The 26458-nt window shown below is 37.7% G+C and overlaps 2 protein-coding genes across 9 annotated transcripts in view; one reads left to right on the top strand and one right to left on the bottom strand.

Annotated features, from left to right (window-relative positions):
- Positions 1 to 26458, top strand: part of LOC123568732 (selection and upkeep of intraepithelial T-cells protein 1-like) — a 192097-nt gene that overhangs the window by 85408 nt on the left and 80231 nt on the right. The gene's annotated exons all lie outside the window — the stretch shown is intronic.
- LOC102116697 (selection and upkeep of intraepithelial T-cells protein 1-like) overlaps positions 1 to 26458 on the bottom strand; it is a 221976-nt gene that overhangs the window by 10585 nt on the left and 184933 nt on the right. For 7 of the 8 annotated variants that reach the window (XM_065522999.2, XM_065522995.2, XM_065523002.2 and 4 more), the window contains 4 exons: positions 22588 to 22869; positions 19128 to 19232; positions 16121 to 16219; positions 4305 to 4427 (listed from right to left, as the gene is read on the bottom strand). In XM_065522999.2, the coding sequence (XP_065379071.1) occupies positions 22864 to 22869 (6 nt within the window). In that variant the 3' untranslated portion in view covers positions 4305 to 4427; positions 16121 to 16219; positions 19128 to 19232; positions 22588 to 22863. Of the gene's footprint in view, positions 1 to 1068; positions 1413 to 4304; positions 4428 to 16120; positions 16220 to 19127; positions 19233 to 22587; positions 22870 to 26458 lie in introns of those variants that run through there. The other variant, XM_074007371.1, reaches the window with a different exon arrangement.

Here is a 26458-nt window from a genome sequence, read left to right on the forward strand (position 1 = left end):
TAAGTCTTTACCAAGGCCTGTGACAAGTACTATCTGGCTGCCACTACAAATTACTCAGGGACCAAAGGCTCTTTAGTTAGCAAGTGGTGAATCCTCCTAGGATGGGGTTCTTCCCTTTAAGGTAGGAAGTGCCCTTCCAGCCCAGAGTGTTTATAAAGGTCATTCAAGGGATACAGGATGAAAGGGGGACCTCAGAACCCTGCCTGATGCCCTGTTCTACTGTGACTAAGCTGGTATCTAAGTTGTAACACAAAGTTCTCTTTACTCCCCCACCTCCTCTCCTTAAGTAGAAGGAAAGAGTGTCTCCTGGAATTATGAGCTTCACTGCTTGTCTTTGGAGGAGAAGTCACACATGCACTCCCTTGGCCATCCGGCTGGTGTCTCACTAAGTCACTTATACCCCAAGTCCACTGGCTCCAAGCCCTGCACAGCACGAGGACTTTCCCAGGAACTGCAGCCCTTGTAACTGAGATAGTCTTTCAAGGGCTCTTAAGCCCATGGTATTAGGACTTGCCAGAACTCAGGTTCCAGCTACTGAGATGAATAATTTGCCTCTGGCTGGGACTGGTCTAAATGTTCCCTCCTTGGGTTCTGGGCACCAGCTGAATTCTGCCCTGTGTTGCTTTCCACTCTGTCAGGAAAGCACTGAGTTCCAATACAAAATAGCACAGTCACTGTGCTCTCCCTCCTTTAAGCACACAGATTCTCTCTCAATGCCGCATGACCATTGCTAGGCAATGGGGGAAGGATGTGCAGGCAGTTCAAGACTGTCTTTTCTACACTCTTCAGTGCCTCTTTCCTGAATATGATGTTAAAACCAGTTACTCTGATCACTCACTTGATTTTTGGTTCTTATGAAAGTACTTTTCTGAGTAGACAGTTCTTCAATTTGGTGTTCCTACAGGGAGTACAATTGCTGAAGGCTTCTATTCAACCACCTTGCTCCACCTTTCCCTCTCGTTAAGTTTTAAGCATATGTCCTGAAAACCAAACATCTTTTATTTTGTTATTTTATCCCATTTTAGTCTCAATTTAAAAACCAGAGATTTTAGTCATTTACACTTCTGATTTTCATATATTTACTTTATTTCAGGGAAATATTTAGATTTTATGATACATTTGTTTATTTGCTATTACTTTTCTACATATTAGATATTCTTTAGATTGAGATCCTAATTTTGATGCAATTACATTTGAATTAGGTAATTCTCATGTAAACTTGCAACGAAGATATATTGAGAATCTTTAAATTTCTATTTTCTTCCTATACATTGGTAATTATTTGACTTCACTCAAAAGTATAGACTTTTGATCCAAATGCTTTTTCTTCAATGTTTTACATCACTGGTTCTACTGTCTTCAAGCCTCCTCTGTTTCAGATGAGAACCCTGATGTCCATAGTTGTACAAAATCTGTTAAGGAAGCAATCAGTGTTATTGATGGCATATTGATTTTAAATCTATTTAATTAAGATGGAGAAGGAGTGTACACAGAGGCCACAACTATACTCACTGGCGTCTGCAACACAACAAAAATCAAGATCAAAATCTACATTTTCCAGACAGAACACAATTGGATTAAGAAAATAATTTCTTTAATTGTAATGCAAGTAGCAAGAAGTTTAGATGTGGTCTCCATTTTTTCTCATTGTATAGCCCCCAGATCCCTAAAGAGATTACATTTATTTCTTAGTCCCAGAAAGTACAAAGTAAAATGACTGCATAACTAATTCAGGTTTTGGAGCCATGACAAGAAGGGTATGAAATAAACCTGCTTCGGTGTGAGCACAGACTTGCTGTTCCCTCAACTTTTTCTTGTAGTTGGCTGACATGTAGCTCTTACATGGGAATTGCTCACAGTTTGAATGGTGGGCTGCCCCTCCCTGCACATGTACCTTCTTTACCATGTCACAGCTTTAGTTGAAGGAAGAGTTGAGTGGAGATGTCAAGGAGAACCTTTCCTGTGGATCTACAGTAAACGTTCAACAATCAATTGGTCAACAGCAAGGTGTGACTGAACTGGGGTCTTTTTCTGGTGCCACTGATTTTTATTATTATTATTATTATACTTTAAGTTCTAGGGTACATGTGCATAAAATGCAGGTTTGTTACATATGTATACTTGTGCCATGTTGGTGTGCTGCACCCATCAACTCATCAGCACCCATCAACTCATCATTTACATCAGGTGTAACTCCCAATGCCATCCTTCCCCCATCTCCCCTCCCCATAATAGGCCCCGGTGTGTGATGTTCCCCTACCAGAGTCCAAGTGATCTCATTGTTCAATTCCCACCTATGAGTGAGAACATGCAGTGTTTGGTTTTCTGTTCTTGCGATAGTTTGCTGAGAATGATGGTTTCTAGCTACATCCATGTCCCTACAAAGGACACAAACTCATCCTTTTTATGGCTGCATAGTATTCCATGGTGTATATGTGCCACATTTTCTTAATCCAGTCTGTCACTGATGAACATTTGGGTTGATTCCAAGTCTTTGCTATTGTGAATAGTACTGCAGTAAACATACATGTGCATGTGCCTTTATAGCAGCATGATTTATAATCCTTTGGGTATATACCCAGTAATGGGATGGCTGGGTCATATGGCATTTCTAGTTCTAGATCCTTGAGGAATCGCCATACTGTCTTCCACAATGGTTGAACCAGTTTACAATCCCATCAACCGTATAAAAGTGTTCCTGTTTCTCCACATCCTCTCCACCACCTGCTGTTTCCTGACTTTTTAATGATTGCCATTCTAACTGGTGTGAGATGGTATCTCTGTGGTTTTGATTTGCATTTCTCTGATGGCCAGTGATGATGAGCATTTTTTCATGTATCTGTTGGCTGTATGCATGTCTTCTTTTGAGAAATGTCTGTTCATATCTTTTGCCCACTTTTTGATGGGGTTTCTTTTTCTCATAAATTTGTTTGAGTTCTTTGTAGGTTCTGGATATTAGCCCTTTGTCAGATGAGTAGATTGCAAAAATTTTCTCCCATTCTGTAGATTGCCTGTTCACTCTGATGGTAGTTTCTTTTGCTGTGCAGAAGTTGTTTAGCTTAATTAGATCCCATTTGTCAATTTTGGCTTTTGTTGTCATTGCTTTTTTGTGTTTTAGACATGAAGTCCTTGCCCATGCCTATGTCCTGAATGGTATTCCCTAGGTTTTCTTCTAGGGTTTTTATGGTTTTAAGTCTAACATTTAAGTCTCTAATCCATCTTGAATTAATTTTTGTATAAGGAGTAAGGAAAGGATCCAGTTTCAGCTTTCTACTTATGGCTAGCCAATTATCCCAGCACCATTAATTAAATAGGGAATCCTTTCCCCATTTCTTGTTTTTGTCAAGTTTGTCAAAGATCAGATAGCTGTTGATGTGTGGTATTATTTCTGAGGGCTCTGTTCTGTTCCATTGGTCTATATCTCCGTTTTGGTACCAGTGACATGCTGTTTTGGTTACTGTAGCCTTGTAGTATAGTTTGAAGTCAGGTAGCGTGATGACTCCAGCTTTGTTCTTTTGACTTAGGATTGTCTTGGCAATGCGGGCTCTTTTTTGCTTCCATATGAAATTTAAAGCAGTTTTTTCCAATTTTGTGAAGAAAGTCATTGGTAGCTTGATGGGGATGGCATTGAATCTAGGCATTGAATCATACCTTGGGCAGTATGGCCATTTTCACAATATTTATTCTTCCTCTCCATGAGCATGGTATGTTCTTCCATTTGTTTGTGTCCTCTTATTTCACTGAGCAGTGGTTTGTAGTTCTCCTTGAAGAGGTTCTTTACATCCCTTGTAAGTTGGATTCCTAGGTATTTTATTCTCTTTGAAGCAATTGTGAATGGAAATTCATTCATGATTTGGCTCTCTGTTTGTCTGTTACTGGTGTATAAGAATGCTTGTGATTTTTGCACATTAATTTTGTATCCTGAGACTTTGCTGAAGTTCCCTATCAGCTTAAGGAGATTTTGGGCTGAGGTGATGGGGTTTTCTAAATATACAATCATGTCATCTGGTGCCACTGATTCTTAAAAGTAGTTGGTGAAAGCCGATTCTCACACATGTTCTTTATAAGTAAAGGGAGATTTGCAGTATAGTGAAATGAGCAATTAGCAAGGTGTAGGTAAGTCATAAAATGCTCCTGTCAGTTTGCTGAAATAAGGGAAAACGTGAATAACCCAAGCCACTATTTTTTCAGAGTTATTTGAGCCTTTAACAGATATTTCAGAGTGAAAGCTAATCCTTCAAGAGATTCAGATAAAAGTACAGGATATACTTCCTTGGAGCTCCCACCCTTGCTGCTTCACTTACCTTTCAGAGTATAAAGTAGAACAAAAATGAGTAGGGTGAAGAATAACATTAGAATACCCAAGATTATGCATAAATCATCTGTCCAAATACTATACAATAAGAACAGATCATCTGAAACAGAGACTGAAAAAAAGAGAAAGAAAAAATGCAAACAATTCATTATAAAGAAATAAAGACTTGAAAATATTCACAAATTAAGAATCCAGATATGTAGAAGCCCACTTAATAAAGGTAAAAGGAGGTTGAGTAGGTTCATTTACTTGTTTTTTCTGGGCTCATCCAAGGTTTTATGATGTCATAGAGTATGTAGGTTGGTCGAGCCTATATGTGCAATTTGGGTTGAACCATGAATACAATCTGTGAGAAGTCATCTCTACTCATTAATCCACAGGAAACTGAAAATACGCTCTCATTTATTTTTACACTTTTGTTGAAGAAATGTAGAGGCAAAGTGTCTGAAAATGTCATAAGGAGGCTCTGAACAGTTGGATAAAACAAATTATTTTTAATTGCAGCTCAGTGGCAGAAGAGGAAATTTTAATATACAAAGTACACAGGATGATCATAATATTGGAGGAGGTCAAAGTCAATCATAAGGAACAAATGGACAAAAGATGATAAAGAAGGTGCCATGATTACTAAACTCAAATATTTAAAAGGTTGTCATAGGGCTCAAACTCTAGAAGGACCAATAATAAAGTTACAGATGATACTTTTGATTTCATTAATGCAGAACATTGTGATGTTCACTGTTGAATCCCCAGTATTTAGAAATGTGTTTGGTATATAGTAATCTCTTATTAAACATCTGTTAAGTGATTTAGAGCTACAAAGACAACATCCAGAGGAAATCAGAAAACAGTTACAAAACAATTTTAGATATTTCAAAGATGAAACAGGGTCCAAAAAATACCACCTGTACATATTATATTTAAAAATTGGATGAGACAAGCTAAGAAATATCTGCAGAACAAAAATTATTAAAGGTAACTTGAGAAGAGGTACTTTGAAAAAGTAGTAAATAAAATTGATGATATTGAAACATAATGTCTGAAGTTAAGAATTCAGAGTGGGTACCACAAAAATCACTCATATTTAGGAATTGATTACTAAACTTGATAATAAACTGGAAGGCATAAACATGGAGAGAAAAAGTCAAAAATAAAGGAGAGAAGTTAAGAGACATAGAGAATGGAGTAGAAAGTTCTGATTGACAGAATCTAAAGTTAAAAAGAAGACAAATTAAATAAAGGAGAAAAGGAAGTACAGTTATGTGCCACATAATGACGTTTTGGTTAACAGTGAACCATATATATCACAGTGGTCTCATAAGATTATAATGGAGCTGAAAATTTTCTTTCATCTAGTGATGTCATCCTGAGGAATTAATTAATGAGCTGTTGGAACTGTAACAAGAATGCATAGCTGAGGAACAAAAAAGAGACAAGGAAACTGCAGGAGAAGAAAAAGAAGAACTTCTCAGGAAATCCAGAGTGAATGGTTTAGCAGAAGCTTTTGCAGACATCAACAAGCTCCTTAAAATATTTGAAAATATGAACCCCAATACTGAAAGGATTGCATTAATGAGCAGGAATGTCTGTGGTACATTATCTGCTTACAAGCAAATCTATAATGAAAAAAAGAAAAAAATCAAGCAAACCACAATGGATGCTTCTGCAGAGACACCTCCTTTAAGAAGAGTCTCCAGCAGGTCCTTCAGGAATTATCACAGAAGAGAAAACATCCTTATCATAGGAGGTGACAGGTCCATATGTGCTATTGCCCTTGAAGATCTTCCAGGGGGACAAAATATGGAAGTAGAAAATGGTGATAGTGATGATCCTGACCCTGAGTAGGCCTAGGTTAAGGTGTGTATTTGTATCTTAGTTTTTAACAACAAAAAAAAATTTTTAATTGTTTTATTAGGAAAAGCTTATAGAATAATGACATAAAGAAAGAAAACATTTTTGTATGATTGTACATTTGTATCTTAAGCTGTTATTACAAAACAGTCAAAAAGTTAAGAAATTTTTAAGTTTACAAGTAAATAAGTCACAATAAGCTAAGGTTAATCTATTACCAAATAAAGTAAATTTAGTGTAGGCTAAGTGTACAGTGTTTATAAAGCCTACAAGAGTATACAGAAATGTCCTAAGTCTTCTCATTCACTCACTACTCATTCAGTTACTCACCCAAAGCAACTTCCAGTCCTGCAAGCTCTATTCATAATAAGCGCCCTGTACAGATGTACCATATTTTATCCTTTATACCATATATTCACTGTCCCTTTTCTATGTTTAGATATGTTTAGATACATAAATACTTACCATTGTGTTGCAATTGCCTATAGCATTCAGTACAGTAGCATGCTGGTCTGGTTTTTAGCCTAGGATAATAGGCTATACCTTATAGCTTAGGTGTGTAGTATGCAATACCATTTAGGTTTGTGTAAATATGCTACATGGTATTTACATAATGATGCAATTGGCTACATAAATATTTCTCAGAATGTATCCCATTGTTAAGCAACACATGGCTGTATTTAAAACAATGGTAGCTGAGATTTTTTGAGACCTGACAAAAAACACTAATGTAGAAAATCAGGGAGCCCAATTAATCCTTATTATTAAAAAATAAAAAGAATTCCACAAAGGCATGTACATGGGCATGTGCTCACACACACACACACACACTAAAAACTCTTTTGAGCAGCCAGAGAAAAAGAAAGTTCACATTCAGAAGCGCCAATTAGACTAAAAGCAGACTTCTCAATAGAATAGAAACAGCGGAAGTCACAATAGTGAAATAATATGTTCAATGCACTGGAAAAAATCTTCAAACTAAAATTCTGTAGCCATTGAAATAAATGTGAGACAAACGCTATCAGATAGTGTGATAGTATTTGTTAAGTCTGATATGCAAGAAAAAATAGAAGTCAAAAAAGTTGTAAACTATAGATAAGTATAAACAAGCAATGCTATATAAAACAATAATTAAAATAATGTTCTATGAGGTTTAAATAACATAGAATTAAAATCTTCAGTGATCATAGCATGTGTCCTGATGGAACTACATGTTACTAAACTATTCCAAGATCTTTTTATCTTCTGAGAGTGTTTAAGATATTGATATGCTTAGGCTTTTTGTTCTCACCCAAATCTTATCTTGAATCATAATCCCCATGTGTAGAAGAGAGGGAAGTGATTGGATTATGGGGGTGGTTTCCCCCATGCTGTTCTCATGATAGTGAGTGAATTCTCACGAGTTTTAGAAATGGTAGTTTTTCCTGCTCTCTCATGTGCGCTCTCTCACCTGCTGTCATTTAAGACATGCCTGCTTCCCCTTCCGCTATGATTGGAAGTTTCCTGAGGTCTCCCCAGCCATGCAGAACTACCAGTCGATTGAACCTCCTTTGCTTATAAATTACTCAGACTCTAGTAGTATCTTTACAGCAGTGTGAGAACGGACTAATTCAGGTATTAATTAAATTTAGACTTGATAGTAAGTACACACACGTTGAAATTTCTAAATGAACCACTTAAATAGTGGGGGGAAAAAACGCTGTATAAATTATATGTCGTTATAAGTAAAAACAGATGGAATAATTAAAATTACAAACAGAAAATGAAATGTTTAAAACACAATACAATGAAAATGAAGAAAAATAGAAATATGTATATAAAACAGGAAGGTCAGATAAGCACAAAATGATGTTAGAAATTTGAAACATCAATAAGCTAAAAGTATAAATGATTCATTTAAGAGGCAATAATTATAAAATAGAATAGATTAAAAATTTAAATCTAATTATATCCTTTTCCAAGAGATGCACAAAATCATAAATATGCAGAAAAATTTAAATATAAAATATTTTAAGCTAAATAAAAAGAAAATATGTACAATACAAATATAAATCAAGATTGTAGCCATTAACTTGGTGAAAATTGGTAAAATTTGAATATATTTTGAAGATAAAGGAAACTGATTAATGTCCTGTTGATAGTGAGATGCAAGAAAACAAAAAGTAGCCATACTACTATTGGGAAAATAGATGGTAAGACAAGAAAGCATTACTAGACACACATAATAATTAATGTTTTCTTTTGCCAGTAAAGCTTATCCACTTCAATGGTATATCAACTTAATATCATGACTTCAAACTGTAAAGGAATAATTGACAAAACTAGAGAATTTATATTTAAGTAATTATTACCATTTTATTACTTAATTTCTCTATTTTTCCTGTTTGTCATACCTGTTTACTCTTTCCTGCATTTTAGAGGAACTTTTTTAAAATCACATTTTAATTTATTTATCTTTTTTGGTTTTGACTCTATCAATTAGTATCATTTTGATTACACTAGGAATTAAATTATACATGCTCAACTTTTCATAATCTACTGAGAAACACCATTTTATCACTATAATAGAGCTCTTTATCATTTCTACTTATGTTGTAGTTGTTTTATATATTACAAGTATATATACATAAATTAAAAATCCAATCGGATAATGTTATTTTTTTTGCTTTTCATCATCAAACATGTTAAAGAACTCAAGAGGAAAGGAATATTGTAATAGATTTACTTCAATAGTTATGATTTGTCTTCCTTAACTCCTAATGACCACATTTCCTTCTGCTGTTATCTCCCTTCTGAAGAACTGCAGTGCTTTGAAGCAGTTCTGCTGGTAAAGAATTATCCAAGATTTTCTTTCTCCTTAAAATGTTTTTACTAACTTTCATTATTTAAGTATATTTTCACTGGACATAAAATTATGGTTTGGCAGTTCTTTACTTTCAGCGTAGAAAAAAGTCACTTCCTTCTGACACCATGGATGGATTTGGATTAGAATTCCACAGTTGTTTGTACTATTGTTTTCCCTCATAAGTAATGCGTCCATTTTCTCTGGATGTTTTTAATAATTTTTCTATGGCTTTACCTTTGGAATCATTTGATTGTTATGGTATGGCCATGGATTTCCCTAGATTTCTATTTGGGGGTTCACTGTACTTTTTGAATGTGTAGGTTATGTCTTCTGACAAATTTGTGAAGTTTTTGATTTCTTCAAATATCTTTACTGTGCTTAACTCTTTATATTTTGTACTGAAACTCCCAGGACACAAGTTTCATTCTATTGCTATTGTCCTACAGGTCCCTGAAACTCTACTCTTTTTTTATTCTTTTTTCTCATTGGTCTTCACATTGAATAAGTTCTATGCATCTATCTCTCAAGAACATTGAATATTTTCTCTGTCATCTCAATTCTGCTATTGAGCCTATACTGTGATAATTTAAAAAAAAAATACTATTGTAGCTTTTAGTGCTAGGATTTCTAGGTGGTTCTTCTGTATATTTTCTATTTTTTTGCTGAAGCTTCATTTCCCATTTGTTTCAGAGTGCTTGCCATTACTTCTTGGATATTTTTATAGTAGCAGTTTTAAATTCTTTGATAATTTTAACATCTATGTAATCTCAGTGTTGCTCCCTATTGTTCTTACCCATGCATGCTGAGATTTTCCTGATTCTTCACATACTGAGTAGTTTTGGATTGTCTTCTGGATATTTTGAATATGATGTTATAAATCTCAGATTCTTGTTAAATCTTATGGGGCATGTTAATATTTTTGTTTTCGTGGACACCTGACCCAGTTGGGTTTGGGTTATAAGTCCTATGAACACTGACCTTTCATGTATTTTTCAATTCCTCTTTGAAAGCAATTATTTAAAAATTATTGCTAAATTACTTTTTAAAGTATTTTTCATATTTGTCTTGTGTGTGTGCTATAGGCAATGATATTTCCCTTAGCTTAGTCCTCAATATCTTCTATGTGCTGGGATTTTTTTAATCAGATGTATACATTTAAAGTTCTGAGATGAACCCTGGAGTTCATAAACAACTTTATGGAATCAATTTCCCAAGGTTCTTTCCTCTCTGCTCTCTCTCTGGTAATTTCTAGTTCCCTAGGGCTTGTCTATTTGGTATTTCAGGCCAGAAATCTTGGGTTTTTATATACCTCCACTATGCTGTACACTTCCTGTGACTGTACTTGTGTCCATGACTGAGCAGCACTAGGACATGGAGAGACAAAGTCACTTAGGGTTTCTCCACCCTCTTTTTGCCATAGATCTTCTGAGAAAAGTGGAAAGTCTATTTCTAGGAGTCACAAACACTTCTAGTTTCATGCTACCACTACCACCACAAACCAGAGATTCCTTTCTCATTTCTGAAATCTTAACTAGAAGATTTTTCCTGGAGCTTTTACTGTTTGCATTGATGACACCTTCTGGGATTCATGGTGCTTTGAGTCCAGGCTTAGTGTATTAGTCTGTTTTCATGCTGCTGATAAAGACATATCTGAGCTGGCAAGAAAAATAAGTTTAACGGGACTAACAGTTCCACATGGCTGGGGAGGCCTCAGAATCATGGTGGAACGTGAAAGGCACTTCTTACATGGGGGCATCAGGAGAAAATGAAGTGGAAGCAAAAGCAGAAACCCCTGATAAAACATCAGCTCTAGTGAGACTTATTCACTATCACGAGAACAGCATGGGAAAGGCCAGCCCCCATGATTCAATTACCTCCCGCTGGGTTCCTTCCACAACGTGTGGCAATTCTGGGAGATAAAATTCAAGTTGAGATTTGGGTGGGGACACCGCTAAACCATATCATTCCTCCCCTGGTCTCTCCAAATATCATGTCTTCACATTTCTAAAGCAATCATGCCTTGTCAACAGTCCCCCAAAGCTTTAACTCATTTCAGCATTAACCCAGAAGTCCACGGTCCAAAGTCTCATCTCAGGCATGGCAAGTCCTTTCTGCCTATGAGCCTGTAAAATCAAAAGCAAGCTAGTTACTTCCTAGATACAATGAGGGTACAGGTATTTGGTAAATATGGCCATTCCAAATGGGAGAAATTGGCCAGAACAAAGAAGTACAGAACCCATGCAGAGCAGTCAAAATTTAAAGCTCCGAATTTACCTCCTTTGACTTCATATCTCACATCCAGGTCATGTTGATGCAAGCAGTGGGTTCCCATGGTCTTGGGAAGCTCTGTCTCTTTGGCTTTGCAGGATACAGCCCCACTCCTGGCTGCTTTTATGGGCTAGCACTGAATGTTTGAAGCTTTTCCAGGAGTATGGTACAAGCTGTCAGTGGATCTACCATTCTGGGGTCTGAAGGACGGTGGCCCTATTCTCACAGTTCCATTAGTCAGTGCCCCAGTAGGGACTCTTTGTGGGGCCTCTGATCCCACATTTCCCTTCTGCACTGCTGTAGGAGAGATTCTCCATGAAGGTCCCACCCCTGCAGCAAAAGTTTGTCTGGGCATCCAGGCATTTCCATACATCTTCTGAAATCTAGGTGGAGGTTCCCAAACCTCAATTTTTTACTTCTGTGAACCTGCAGGCTCAACACCACGTGGAAATAGCCAAGGCTGGGGGATTCTACCCTCTGAAACCACAGCCTAAGCTTTATGTTGGCCACTTTCAGCCATGGCTGGAGCAGCTGGGACACAGAACACCAAGTCCCTAGGCTTCAAACAGCACAGGGACCCTGGGTCTGGCCCATAAAACCACTTTTTCTTCCTGGGCCTCCAGGCCTGTGATGGGAGAGGCTACCATAAAGATCTCTGACATGCCCTGGAGACATTTTCCCTGTGGTCTTGGGGATTAACATTAGGCCCCTTGCTACAAATTTGCAAATTTGTGCAGCTGGTTTGAATTTCTCCCCAGAAAATGGGTTTTTCTTTTCTATTGCATAGTCAGGCTGCAAATTTTCTGAACTTTTATCCACTGTTTCCCTTTTAAAACTGAATGCCTGGCCAGGCGCAGTGGCTTAAGCCTGTGATCCCAACACTTTGGGAGGCCACAGCAGGTGGATCACCTGAGATCAGGAGTTTGAGACCAGCCTGCTCAACATGGTGGAACCCTGCCTCTAGTAAAAATATTTTAAAAATTAGCTGGACATGGTGGCAGACACCTGTAATCCCAGCTATTGAGTAAGCTGAGGCATGAGAATTGCTTGAACCCAGGAGGTGGAGGTTGCAGTGAGCCAAGATTGTGCCACTCCACTACAACCTGGGCAACAAGAGTGAAATTCAATCTCCAAAAAAAAAACCTGAATACCTTTAACGTTACTCAAGTCACCTCTTGAATGGTTTGCTGCTTAGAAATTTCTTCTGTCAGATACCCTAAATCATCTTTCTCAAGTTCAAATTCCACAAATCTCTCAGGCAGGGGCAAAATGCCACCAGTCTCTTTGCTGAAACATAACAAGCGTAACCCTTGTGTCAGTTCCCAACCAGTTCCTCTTCTTCACCTGAGACCATCTCAGCCTGGATCTTTTTTTTTTTTTTTTTTTTTTTTGAGACAGAGTCTTGCTCTGTTGCCCAGGCTGGAGTGCAGTGGCGGGATTCAGCTCACTGCAAGCTCCGCCTCCTGGGTTTACGCTATTCTCCTGCCTCAACCTCCCGAGTAGCTGGGACTACAGGCGCCTGGCACCTCGCTCGGGTAGTTTTTTGTATTTTTTAGTAGAGACGGGGTTTCACCGTGTTAGCCCGGATGGTCTCGATCTCCTGACCTCGTGATCCGCCCGTCTCGGCCTCCCAAAGTGCTGGGATTACAGGCTTGAGCCACTGCGCCCGGCCTTGGATCTTATTGTCCATATCACTATCAGCATTTTAGGCAAAGCTGTTCAACAATTCTCTAGGGAGTTCCAAACTTTCCCACATTTTCCTGTCTTCCTCTGAGTCCTTCAAACTGTTCCAACCTCTGCCCATTACACAGTTCCAAAGTCTCTTCCACATTTTGGGGTATCTTTTCAGCAATGCCCCACTCTACTGATACCCATTTACTGTATTAGCCCGTTTTCATGCTGCTGATAAAGACATACCCGAGACTGGGAAGAAAAACAGGTTTAATTGGACTTACAGTTCCACATGGCTGGGGAGGCCTCAGAATCATGGCAGGAGGTGAAAGGAATGTCTTACATGGTGGCAGCAAGAGAAAATGGGGAAGAAGGAAAAGCGGAAACCCCTGATAAACCCATCAGACCTCATGAGACTTATTCAATATCACAAGAATAGCGTAGGAAAGACTGGCCCCTGTGATTCAATTACCTCCTCCTGGGTCCCTCCCACAATATGTGGGAATTCTGGGAGATAGAATTCAAGTTGAGATTTGGGTGGGGACACAGCCAAACCATATCACTTGGGTATACCAGAGGGAAAAAATGACAAACTCATTGCTGGTTCGGTATTTCCTTGGTTTCTGGTCTTCCTTAATCTGATTGCTACTGTTTGCTTTACAATATCCTCAAATATCTGCTTGATGCATTCTGTCCAATTTTAAAGCGATATTCAATTAAAGAGACAGGGCAGGATGTACTCACGGTATCTTATCTAGTGCCAACAGTCCAGTTCTCTTTTAATTGTGCCTGGTCGCCTGTTTTACTTATCCACCTTGTGTTTAAATCTTAATTATTATATATTTAATTCCTAGACATTCTAGTTGATCTCTTTCAACTATTCTTGATCTTTTTATTAGTTTCATCTTTGATTCTTATTTTGAATTCATTATTTTATTTTTTAAATATATTAAAAATATTTATATTGTGTATCTAATAAACAGCAACTCTATTTCATAGTTGCTATTTCTGAAAAACCTAAAATCATCTTTGACACTTTTTGTTTTCTTGCACCTCAATATCTAATAGGACATTAATCAGTTGCCTTTATCTTCAAAATATATTCAAATTTCACCAATCTTCACCAAGTTAATGGCTACAATCTCATTAAGGGAGGGTTTATGTATATGAATGATTAAGGCAGAATTATTTTCAAATTCTACTGTTTGGTACTGATGGAGAAAAGGTATTTTTCTTATTATTATGCTCTATGAGATATATTTTTAGTGAATTGTTACACAGACTATTTTGATGTTCACTTCTTTGGGGTCCCAGATATATGTGGATATTTGTATTAGACTCTTCCTTTATGAGGGCTCTGGTAATCATCCTTTGTCCACTTGACTCCAATGTGGACTTCAAAACAAAATAAGCAACCTGGATTTAGAAGATGCCCATGGAGAGAGAGAGGGAGGGGGGGGGAGAGAGAGAGAGAGAGAGAGAGAGAGAGAGAAAGAAGAAGAAGAAGAAGAAGAAGAAGAAGAAGAAGAAGAAGAAGAAGAAGAAGAAGAAGAAGAAGAAGAAGGAGGAGGAGGAGGAGGAGGAGGAGGAGGAGGAGGAGGAGGAGGAGGAGGAGGAGAAGGAGAAGGAGAAGAAGGAGGAGGAGGAGGAGGAGAAGAAGAGAAGGAGGATGGAGGAAGAAGGAGGAGGAGCAGAGGAGGAGAAAGAGGAAGAGGAAGAGGTGGGGGAGGCAGGGAGGGAGGGAGGGAGGGAGAAAGAAAAAAGTCAAAATAAGGTTTTGATTGCATCTTTTGATTTCTTCCAGTACACAAAATATTTTCTTAGTCTTCTCAATTGCTTAAAAATAACTTGAAAATAATATTTGGTGGATATAGACAGACAGATAGATATTGCAGTATATATACTGTAGTCAGAAAGAGTAGTTTAGGAAATTACATACTGGTTGAAATAGAATTCTATTTTATACATTCTTAAACATTCTTGCCAGCTTTTGTTGATCCTGGTGGGCTTGTCCTTTGGGCTCATTAGTTTGTTAAGATTTGAGGCTTGGGTTTATACTTTGAGGTGCAAATAGATGGAATGGGTTATGCTGGGGAAAATTCAAAATATATAAAAGGTTTGAAAAGACTATCTATGTAGCATCTGGACCAGTTATGTCTTAGGAGTGAAGGCAAAGCTCTTGCAAAGAATAAAGTGATTCTTTTGTTTAGTGTTTACTTTGATCGTCATTGTTTTATGTAAATAACTCCCAGTAACTGCAAACAAATAAAAAGTATTGCTAAATTCTCAGATGCTATCATAACAAAGTACATAAATATAGCTGCACTTCTAGTAACATCTAAATATATAGGCAAGATGTATTAGTTCATTCTCAAACTACTATGAAGAAATACCTGAGACTGAGTAATGTATAAAAAAAAGGAGGTTTAATTGATGCACAGTTCCAATTATGGTGAAAGGCACCTCTTCACAAGGTGTCAGGAAAGAGAATGAGTGCCAAGTGAAGGGGGAAGCCCCTTATAAAACTATCAGATCTCATGAGAACTCACTCACCATCATGAGAACAGCATGGGGGAAACTCCCCCATGATTCAATTATCTCTACCTGGTGTCGCCCTTCACACGTAAAGATTATCACAATTCAAGGTGATATTTGAGTTGGGACACAGAGCCAAACCATTTCACAAGATGATCAATTAATGGCTTTCAATAGTCTTGAAACTGAATAGGAAATAAAACATGTAATATTGGCCTTTTGAACTCATTAATTTTTCAAATGGGATCTCTGATGCAAAAATGGTTATTAATCACTGTCTTGGAGCCAACATTTGGTGACACAAATAATTGTGTTTTGTAAATAAGCATCTGGACCCCATAATCTTGGATGAAATGGTTGCCAGACCTCAAGGAATATATCTGTTCCCCTGGTATGCAAGCAATTGTGACCACAGGTGATGCTGGAAATACAGGCAGTCATCAGAGAAGCCTAAGACTCTGCAACTTGCACAGTTCAGAGGGCAGCATCTAAAGTTTCTAAGGTGTCCCCAAATCCTGACTCCTTCTGTTGTTGCTAGGAAAGTTGCCCAGCTTTATCTAAATACATCCAAGTAAAGAGGGTACCAGGCTAAGAAGAGATGAACTGAGAAATTCTATTTTTCTAGTACCACTTACCTCTTTTCCTGAATTGTAAATAGATAGGCAAAATGCCAATATACATCAGGAAAGGTAGACACTGAAACACAAGGTGAACACACCTTATATTCTCTGCAACTGAAAAAGGATCAAGGAGAAGGAGAATTAGGAAGCTAGCTCTTTTGGAATACATTGGAACAGCAACAAACATGCTAGATTAAGGAAATTATTTTAAGGTCTCAATGTAATGTCTATTTAGGTCTATTCAACCTAAGTCACAGCTCAGGCATCAAAAGCAGGATTGTGAATGAGATAGAGCCAGGAATCAGGAATGAGGGGAGGACTTGTTTGGGCTTAGGATAGATGAGGGTACTGGAGAACAGTATTTTCCTACTTTCCCACACTCTGTGCAGTATGTTTGTTGATCACAACATGAAAATAAGATGCAGAGAGAATGGGACCCTGGTCACTATAACATATATGAGTCTGATGTTTGTAGGACAAACAAAATGGTAGTTTGGGGAAACTCTGAGTTAGCTAAGAGGACAAAAGTGCTTTGGAACCCAATAATTTCACAGTTGTAATGCCCTGAAGGTATAACTGAAGGATCTTCTTTATAGCATTCCTGCTATTTAGTCACTCAAACTTTGCTTGAAAACTTATATTCTAGAGAGCTTACTATGGTGTGAGAAAGATTATTTCAAGTCTGGGCAATTCTCCTTATTAAACCATGCTTTCCCATATCAAACTAGATATTTATTTATTTATTTAGAGACAGAGTCTCACTCTGTCACCCAGGCTGGAGTAAAGTGGCACGAACTTGGCTCACTGCAACCTCCACCTCCTCTGTTCAAGCGATTCTCGTGCCTCAGCCTCCCAGCTAGCTAGGAACTACAGGAATGCATCACCACACCCAGATAACTTTTTGTATTTCTATTAGAGACGGGGTTTCACTATGTTGGCCAGGTTGGTCTCGAGCTCCTGAACTCAAGCAATCTGCTCCTTTTAGACTACAAAAGTGCTAGGATTACAGGCATAAGCCTCAAACTAGATTTTTAAAAGATTCTTTTGCTTATTTATAACATTTCTAGAAGAAAATGACAAGACTTGTATAATTCTGAGACACATTATGCAAAGAACCAATAACTATAAATACTTGGCTTAGGGTGAAGAAGATCCAGAAAAGAACATGATGCTTTCTGTTTGAGTTTTTCTTTTGTTTTGGTTCTGTGTTTTTGTGTGTGTGAGTTTTTAAAACCACAAATACCAGAAACTATTAACAGGAAAGTCCTAAAAGGAAGAGTTTCCTTACATCACACTAGAAGTAACCTCTACAAGGACAAAGACTTTAAGCTGTTTTTTCCTTTTGCTTTACTGTTAATATCTAGAACAGTACGTAATCCCTGAGATGCTCAGCATACATTTGTTGAGCAGATAAGTCAAATTGCCTAATGAGTGAGTTAGTGACCTCCCCATCACTGAAAGTACGCAAGGATGATGTTGATACCTCACATCTTAGTGGAGAAGAGCATCACTACATTTGGAGCAAAGTGTTCGCATTTGAAACGTCTAAGTTTCAGCCCTGGCTCTACATGTTTGAGCTTGAACAATTTAACTGAAAACTCTGATGACTAATTTCTTCATCCAAAAAATGGTGATAATAAATGGAACCTATCTCATAGGGTGTTTGGATGACATTAACTATAAATTGTTTATCACATTTCCTGGCACATGATAAATACTCATTCAAAGTTATACAGGTCTTTATGAATTATATAGGACTAGCCAAGATGAACCCTATTTTCATTTTTAGGCTTATGTTTTCTGAACTATAGAAGAGTTTCATTTTAATGATAACTCTCAAAAGGCACCTTGTCTTATCAATTATATTTATGTCACTATGGATGAAATTATTTCCCAAAGTCTCCTAGTCCATCTCCTTCTCTATACAAAGCAGCCTGGAATGTATCACAGTTTCTTTCTCTCAGGAAATCTAGAATACTTGATGGCATAACATGTCATTTCTGTTACTCATCTTGCATGGTCTGAAGTTCTAAGATCCAGTACTGCGAGGGGCCATTCTCAAATGTATCCAATGCCTTCTCTGCCTTCTGTTTTCAACTCCCTGAAATTAAGGCTGCATTTCCCACCCTTAGTGATGCAAGGGGTGTATGTTTAGGTTAATTTCATAGGAAAAACAAAGGGGAGCTGAGAGAAGATTCAGGAGAACCAAGAATTGGATTATTGGTTCATGTGTGTTTTTCTTTTTCTTATAATCAAGGTAAAATATTCTGGAGAATTTGAGGAATAAGTCTGAAAATCCATAGATGCCTGTGGAAGAGAAAACTATTCCAGCCTGGGCTACAGAGCAAGATTCTGTCTCAAAAAAACAAATATATATATATATTCAAAACTATTATTATTTTTGTTGTTGTTGTTGTTGTTGAGACAGAGTCTCGCTCAGCTGCCCAGGCTGGAGTACAGTGGCATGATCTCGGCTCACTGCAACCGCCATCTCCCAGGTTCAAGTGATTCTCCCGTCTCACCCTCCTGAGTAGCTGGGATTATAGGCACCCACCATCATGCCTGGCTAATTTCTGTATTTTAGTAGAGACAGAGTTTCACCATGTTGTCCAGGCTGGTCTTGAACTCCTGATCTCAGGTGATCCACCTGCCTTGGCCTCCCAAAGTGCTAGTGATTACAGGCGTGAGTCACTGTGCCTAGCCTCAAAACTATTATTATTTAAATTCCAGAAAATGGCCCAAGTGAGAAGAAATAAGTAATGATGGCTCCGCAAGGATCAGGAGATTTTGGAGGTGGCAGCTACTATGGCAGCAGCAGCACTTTCGCTCTGGAGAACCACATAAACATGGAGAACACTAGCTCATCCTGAGATATAACTCAAGATATTAAGACCTTCTTTGGCAAGTACAGCAGTGAGATGCTTTGAGGTTGACACTGTTTTGTGTGAACCTCCTCCAAACACTTGGTATCAAGTAAAGAAGGAATGGCTTCAGAACTCATTACCTTTCCTGAATTAAATACCTTTTATTCTGAGAAACAGAAGAGCAACCACAATGCTCAAATATATCCAAGGATATGAAATTTTATGTGACATCAATGACTTATATTCTGATTTGAACAGGATATCTGAAAGAAAGAGTAGAAAGACTTGGTAAGTACAGCAACAGAATTATAAGATTACATTGTGCATGGAAGGTTACTGCTGAAGAAATAGGAGCCACACTTAAGGTCCCCATTGCACTCCATGCTATAAACTCTGAGCCCAGATGAGGGTTGTCAGTCAGTGAAGCTGAACTAGGGGAAAGAACAGAGTTTGGGAGTTATTGTGTCAAGAATAGAACAGTATTGGATGAAAGGATGAATTCCTACTTCTGTTCCTACATTCTAGTGGACAATCCACGAAAGGAGGGAAATTATAGAACAGAGCCTTGGATGCCACAGTAAATGTTGAATTTGGAAAACTCCATAGTTGTGAGACTGGATCAGAAGTGCCACTGGTGAAATTTTAGAAAGTTTAAAGAAAAAGTAAGAGCTCTAAAGTCACAGAAATAAAACTAAGAAAGACATCTGACATTCAGTGTTTAAATTCCCTGTAGGGAGTTCCTGTGAGACCAATTTAACAGAAAAAATCTCCCAGAAGAGAATATCTAATATCCTGATCAAAATGTAGAAGGAAGGAAGGAAGGAAGGAAGGGATAGGGTCCAGCCCTACTGGGCCTGTGGGTTTTTCTCTTCATGTGTGGAGATGAGAGAGCGTAGAAATAAAGACACAAGACAAAGATATAGAAGAAAAGACAGCTGGGCCCGGGGGACCACTACCACCAAGACGCAGAGACCGGTAGTGGCCCCAAATACCTGGCTGCGCTGTATTGTATACAAGGCAAGGGGGCAGGGTAAGGAGTGTGAATCACCTCCAATGATAGGTAACGTCATGCGAGTCACGTGTCCATCAGACAGGGGGCCCTTCCCTATTTGGTAGCCGAGGCAAAGAGACAAAGGGAACAGCTTACATCATTATTTCTTCTATGCATTTTTCAGAAAGCTCAACGGCTTTAATACTTTCACTAATTCTGCTACTGCTATCTAGAAGGTGGAGCCAGGTGTACAGGGTGGAACATGAAAGTGCACCAGGAATGTGACCGCTGAAGCACAGCATCACAGGGAGACTTTTAGGCCTCTGGATGGCTACGGACAGGCTTGATGGATATCAGGCCTTCCACAGGAGGTGGTAGAGCAGAGTCTTCCCTAAGTCCCCCGGGGAAAGGGAGACGCCCTTTCCCAGTCTGCTAAGTAGTGGGTGCCTTCCCAGGCACTGGCACTACTGCTAGACCAAAGTCTGCTAAGTAACAGGTGCCTTCCCAGGCACTGGTGTTATCGCTAGACCAAGGAGCCCTCTAGTGGCCCTGTCTGGGTGTAACAGAGGGCTCACACTTGTCTTCTGATCACTTCTCACCATGTCCCTTCAGCTCCTGTCTCTGTATGGCCTGGTTTTTCCTACGTTATAATTGTAGAACAAAGATTATTATAATATTGGAATAAAACGTAATGCTACAAACTAATGATTAATAATATTCACATATAATCATATCTATAATCTATTTCTAATATAACTATTCTTATTCTATATATTTTCTTTATTATACTGGAACAGCTTGTGCCCTCAGTCTCTTGCCTTGGCACCTGGGTGGCTTGCCACCCACAGGAAGGAAGGAAGGAAGGAAGGAAGGAAGGAAGGAAGGAAGGAAGGAAGGAAGGGAGGGAGGGAGGGAGGGAGGGAGGGAGGGAGGGAATGAGGGAGGGAGGGAACAAGGGAGGGAGGGAGGGAAGGAAGGAAGGAAGGAAGGAAGGAAGGAAGGAAGGAAGGAAGGAAGGAAGGAAGGAAGCAAGGAAGCAAGGAAGGAAAGGAATTGCTGAGTGTTGATAAAGCAGGTAATTCCTCAAATTTCTCAAAGTTTAGAAAATCAGGAAAGTTGAAAGTCAACGTTTGCCCATCATTTTCTGCCAATTACTAGGGATTTGGAGAGTGGAGTTTTAAGATCCTTGTATATAAGATATAAAAAGAGACAAACATGGGTTCCCAAATAATGAAGGAGAGATTGGGAACAGAAAAACCACAGAATTATACAGGCAATACCTCCAGAGACTGGGATTTTCAGATACAGAACATAAAATAAATATCTTAGTGTATTTCAATTTAAGATGATGTGAAGTATAGCAGGCTAACCTACTAAATTAACACCAGACTATTAGAACCTGAGGCACACATGGATTCTAGAAACAACAACAACAAAAATAACATGTAAAAATAGCACAAATCCATTGTCAAGGCATCCCCCCTACTTGGCTATCACCATGACTCAATTTGCTTTCTTCATTTTTGAAAGGCTTCTATTTGAAATTTTAAAAATAAACAGGAAAGGAGCATGAGATCTGAGGTTCTAGATTCACACCTTACCTTCAACAACGCTGATTACTGTTGGTCAGTCCGGGAAACCTAAATGGCTCAGAAGGGAAACGTGGGATTAAAAGGGAAACCAGAAGTAATACTCCCATGAAGTGGCGCAGAAAACTGAAATGGTGAGTTGATTAAAGGAGTTTATTTTGGGTCACAAAGGGACCTAAGCACCTGAAATAGATGGGTTTCTGCTGAACAGAAAGAAAAAAAAAAGTACTTACAGTATTTATTTTATCAGCTTTCTAATTGTTCACTCATGGCTGTTAAGAGACAGGATATTTCCTTGATATTAAGCCTCTGTGAACTGGATCCAGTTAAATGCTTACCTTCTTCTATTCAGAGTAATCTAACAACAGAGGTAAAATTGATCTGAAATCACATCCAAAGACCCTCTGGTAGACACCAGTGATGTCTCTCAGGGAACATTCTCCTCCTTCTTCTTTTTTGGGAAAGCATCTCTTGAGAAATGAAACTAAAATAATTCCCTGTCTCTGTGTTAAGCAATACTAGGACCAAACCAGTTTCCGTAATAAAGTACCCTTGTGACATCATAATGTTTAAATCAATATTAACTTTGCATATTGCTTTGTTTTGTAAAACTATTGCACTGGCAATATTTCATTTCAAGCTCAAAATAACATATACTTTATCATTTCCAAATGAGATAAATCAATGGTCTTGAAGGTTAAGTGATACCCAAGGTCACAAAGCCCAAAAAAGGTGAATCTAGCACTCAAAGGACATAAAAACTTTGGAAGCCTTAACATGCTATACAGAACAAGGCTTTTCCTTTAATGATTCTAATATCTTCCATTGTTTAAAATAACTCCTTAGCACCTGGTATTTTCCTTGTCCCAGCAACTTAATACATTTTCAATAGTGCATGTCTACAGCAGTTCATAGCTTATAAAACAACCTCACATTTATTATTCCACTTAATTTTCTCTTTAGTTGGCCACATTGAAGAAGGACATGAAATTTTATGTGGCAATTCTTCCTTGATAAAACCAAGCCACAAGCACTCACCTGATATGACAATACCTGCCCTTTTCTCTTGACCAGTGACTGGGTTGTAAAAGCAGCAAGTTACAGGACCATGGGTGCTATTTTTTAGAAGAATGGTCATCTTCAAATGTAATAATCCAGCTCCATCCTGAGAGTAAGATTTTGATGAATGTAGAATTACATTCCCACTGCTGTCTCTCCATGCCATCTGGGCTTGTGGGAACCACCCTCCTGAGGTACACTCCACCACAAACCCCTCTGTGCCGAGAACCTGAACATTAATCTGCACATCCAAGCCTACAGCTGGAAAGAAGAGAGAGAAATTACATTATAGTTATTGGTGTGGACTCAAGAATTGAGAAGTAAATCAGTCTTTTCATTCTCTGTGCCCTATATATACCATAAGTGTAATGGGGGTGGCCACAATTAGAACAAGAATAATACTTCCATCCAAATCCAAGCTAGCAAGACATCAAAAATATTATCTATAAAAGAAAAGACTGATAATTGGGACTTAACTGTTGTTCTTCAAAAGACCACATGTAAAAAGTGAAAAAAAAGTCACAGCTAGGAGCAGGCACTTGCAATACATCTGGAAAGTAGCATCCAAAATATATTAAGTACTATAAATCAATAAGACAGATAAACTTTGTGTTTTCAATGGGAAAAATATTTGAAAAACCATCTCATTTAAAAAAATATCCAGGTTACCAATAATTATATGCAAAGATGTTCAACATCACCAGCCATCAGGGAAATACAAAGTAAAACTTTAATGACATTCCACTTCACCCCACCAAAATGTCTTAATGAACAGCACTGGCACTGACATTACCAAAGACTGGAGAGGCTGTAGAGCAACTAGAGCTCTCCTATATGGCCGGCTCCAGGACTGTGAATTGGTTTAACCTCTCTGGGAAATTGTTAGTATCTACTGAAACTGAGCATACGCCTATGCTCATGACCCAACACTTTCACTCCTACTTATAATACATAACAGAAATGAGTACTGATGTATACAAAACAAAATGTTCAAAAATATTCATGGCAGTATTAGTCATAGTAGCCCAAAACTGAAAGTAACCCAAAAGTTCATTCACAGCATAGAATACAAGGAAAAACAAAGAAGAAATTTCTGCCACTTACAACATAAACGAATAATGGTAAGCAACTGCACACATATATGTGTGATTCCATTTATATAAGTTTTAGAACAGACAAAACTAATCTATGGAAATAGAAGTTAGAATCTCAGCAAGAGAAGAGTGGTATTGACTAGAAAGAGGTAAGACGGAACATTTGGATATATTTAATATCTTGATCTGAGGGGTGAATTTGTGGTGTCCCTATATGTAAAAATTTATTGAGCTGTGCACTTGAGATTTGTGCACTCCATGTATATAAAGTATACTGGAATACAAAAATAAAAATAATTTAATCAATCCAAGCCACAGCCAGATTCAGCTGGGTGCCCCCATCTCTCAACTGGCTATTTTGAAATTTGCATCGTCATTTCTTAAGCATATAAATTGAATCAAGTTATTTTGGGGGCATAGAATTGTATAAGTGAAAACAATTTAATAAAAATAGAAATTACGTGTTTCAATTTTGGGCTGCCATTAATGGCAAGGTAATTGTGACCATCTTTCCTGTTGGAGACAACCCAAAAGGTAGATAAAATATAAAAAGCACCTCATAAAATTGTATTAAAAATACAACAAGATAAAGAATCATTACAGGACTTGAATGGGGAAGTGACTGGAATTCAAGAAGGTTCTAGCTATTTCTGCCCCTGTAGCATTTACTTGTCAGGAAAGGCAGCAAATATTCTAAATTTCCTCTAGAGAACTTCAGGTAGTAAAAGAAGATCAGAATCCTAAAGCTCAAAAGGATAAAGATCCTAATGGATCGACACCACTCCATATCCAAGGGGACAAAAGCCCATTCCTGGCCTTTCCCCATGTATACCTTTGCTGACTTCATACAGGTAAATAGAAAATAATGAGCAAATAACAGACATGTAGGATAAACAAATTTAGAGATCCAGTATACCATCTGAGGACTAAAGGCAATAAAATTGTACTGTATTAGATATTTCTACCAAATTAGTAGATTTTAGCTGCTTTTGCCACAAAGAGGGTTACTATGTGAGATAATGAATATATAAATCTGCTTCACTATAGTAACCATTTTACTGTTTATGTATCCTACAATACCATGTTGTATACTTTAAATACAGACAATGAAATTTATTTTTAAAAAATAGAAAATAATGAGCAGTTTGGAGGCCTCTAGAGGCTGAGCGAAGTGCAGCACCTACCAATGCAGAAATCTCCCCATAGAAAGTGAAGCTATGGATTAGGATCCCATATAGTGCCATCTGAAGTAGCAGAGTAAACAGTACTCAGTGCAGAAAGAAATGTCAGTTATCTCCAAATTGCTGAATCAATTCAATAAAGCCTAATTAAATGTCCAAAGGCTTTGAGTGTATGTGTGTGTGTGTGTGTGATTTGATAAACCAATGGCATAATTTTTATACACATACAAAGAGACGTACAATTGCACATGTGTGAAATTACACATCTAGTAGTTTATTTATATTATTAATTTAGAGGACTGCTTGTACACCCACAGCTTGAAGTAACTTGCATGTTCTTTAAAAGCATATGGCTAAAATAATTTCTGAATTATCCACACCGTGGAATACTTTGCCATCATAGAAAGAATAGAAAGATTCATATACTGATACAAAATTACTTTCGGGGCCAGGTGTGGTGGCTCACACCGGTAATCCCAGCACTTTGGGAGGCTGAGGTGGGCAGATCACGAGGTCAGGAGATCAAGACCATCCTGGCTAACACGGTGAAAACTTGTCTCTACTAACAATACAAAAAATTAGCTGGGCGTGGTGGCACACGCTTGTAGTCCCAGCTACTCGGAAGGCTGAGGCAAGAGAATTGCTTGAACCCAGGAGGCGGAGCTTGCAGTGAGCCAAGATCGTGCCACTGCACTCCAGTCTGGGCTACACAGCTTGATTCCATTAAAAAAAAAAAAAAAAACCTTCAACTCATGTTATTAAGTTTAAAAAAAGGCAAGTTGCAAAAATATATACATAGTATATTAGCAATTATTTTAAAAGTATCTATTGTACATCTGTATGTTTGTATACACATGTACATATATGTTGATGTACAGTATGCTTATGCAGTATATTTGTGTATACACACACATTTATATGTTAAAAAAAAACTCAGGAAGTGGTATCTAAGAAACACATCACATTAGCTGCCCGTGAGAGGTGAAATTTATGGTTTCATGGTTATGGAAAAGAAGACTTTTTATCATGGATTTTTAAAATTACTAAACTTTGAATCTTGAGGAAGTTTTTATTCAAAAATAACTACGTAAAGAAAACAAAAAATAAAAAAATCAATTACACTCCTATATCAAAACCATAATCATTAAAACTTTTAACAATAACATCTCATTCATAATTTTACAAACTAACTATAGAAATTTGACAAAAGATGTGCAAGACTTTTATGGGTAAACATATGAAATTTAACTGAAATAAAATTGAAGTAAAATTGAAAAGCTTAAGTAAGTGTTCATTGACAGGACATTTCAATAAAAATACATAGCAAATCTCTTAAAATTAGTCTATAAATTCAATTTTACTTCAATCATAATTCCTAACAGAATATAACTTTATAATTACAATTTATATAGTAAAGCACCAAGGCACTTTTGAAGATGAATAGTGAAGTTGTAAGACATGCCCTATTTTATATTAAGGCACATAACTTGTAGTCATTTAAACAAAGCAGTACGGTCATAGGTCCAGAAGTTATGTCATGATGATTCAATAGAAAAATCAATTAAAAACTCATGA

The sequence above is a fragment of the Macaca fascicularis genome, chromosome 1 (genome assembly GCF_037993035.2).
Source record: "Macaca fascicularis isolate 582-1 chromosome 1, T2T-MFA8v1.1".
Lineage (NCBI taxonomy): Eukaryota > Metazoa > Chordata > Mammalia > Primates > Cercopithecidae > Macaca > Macaca fascicularis.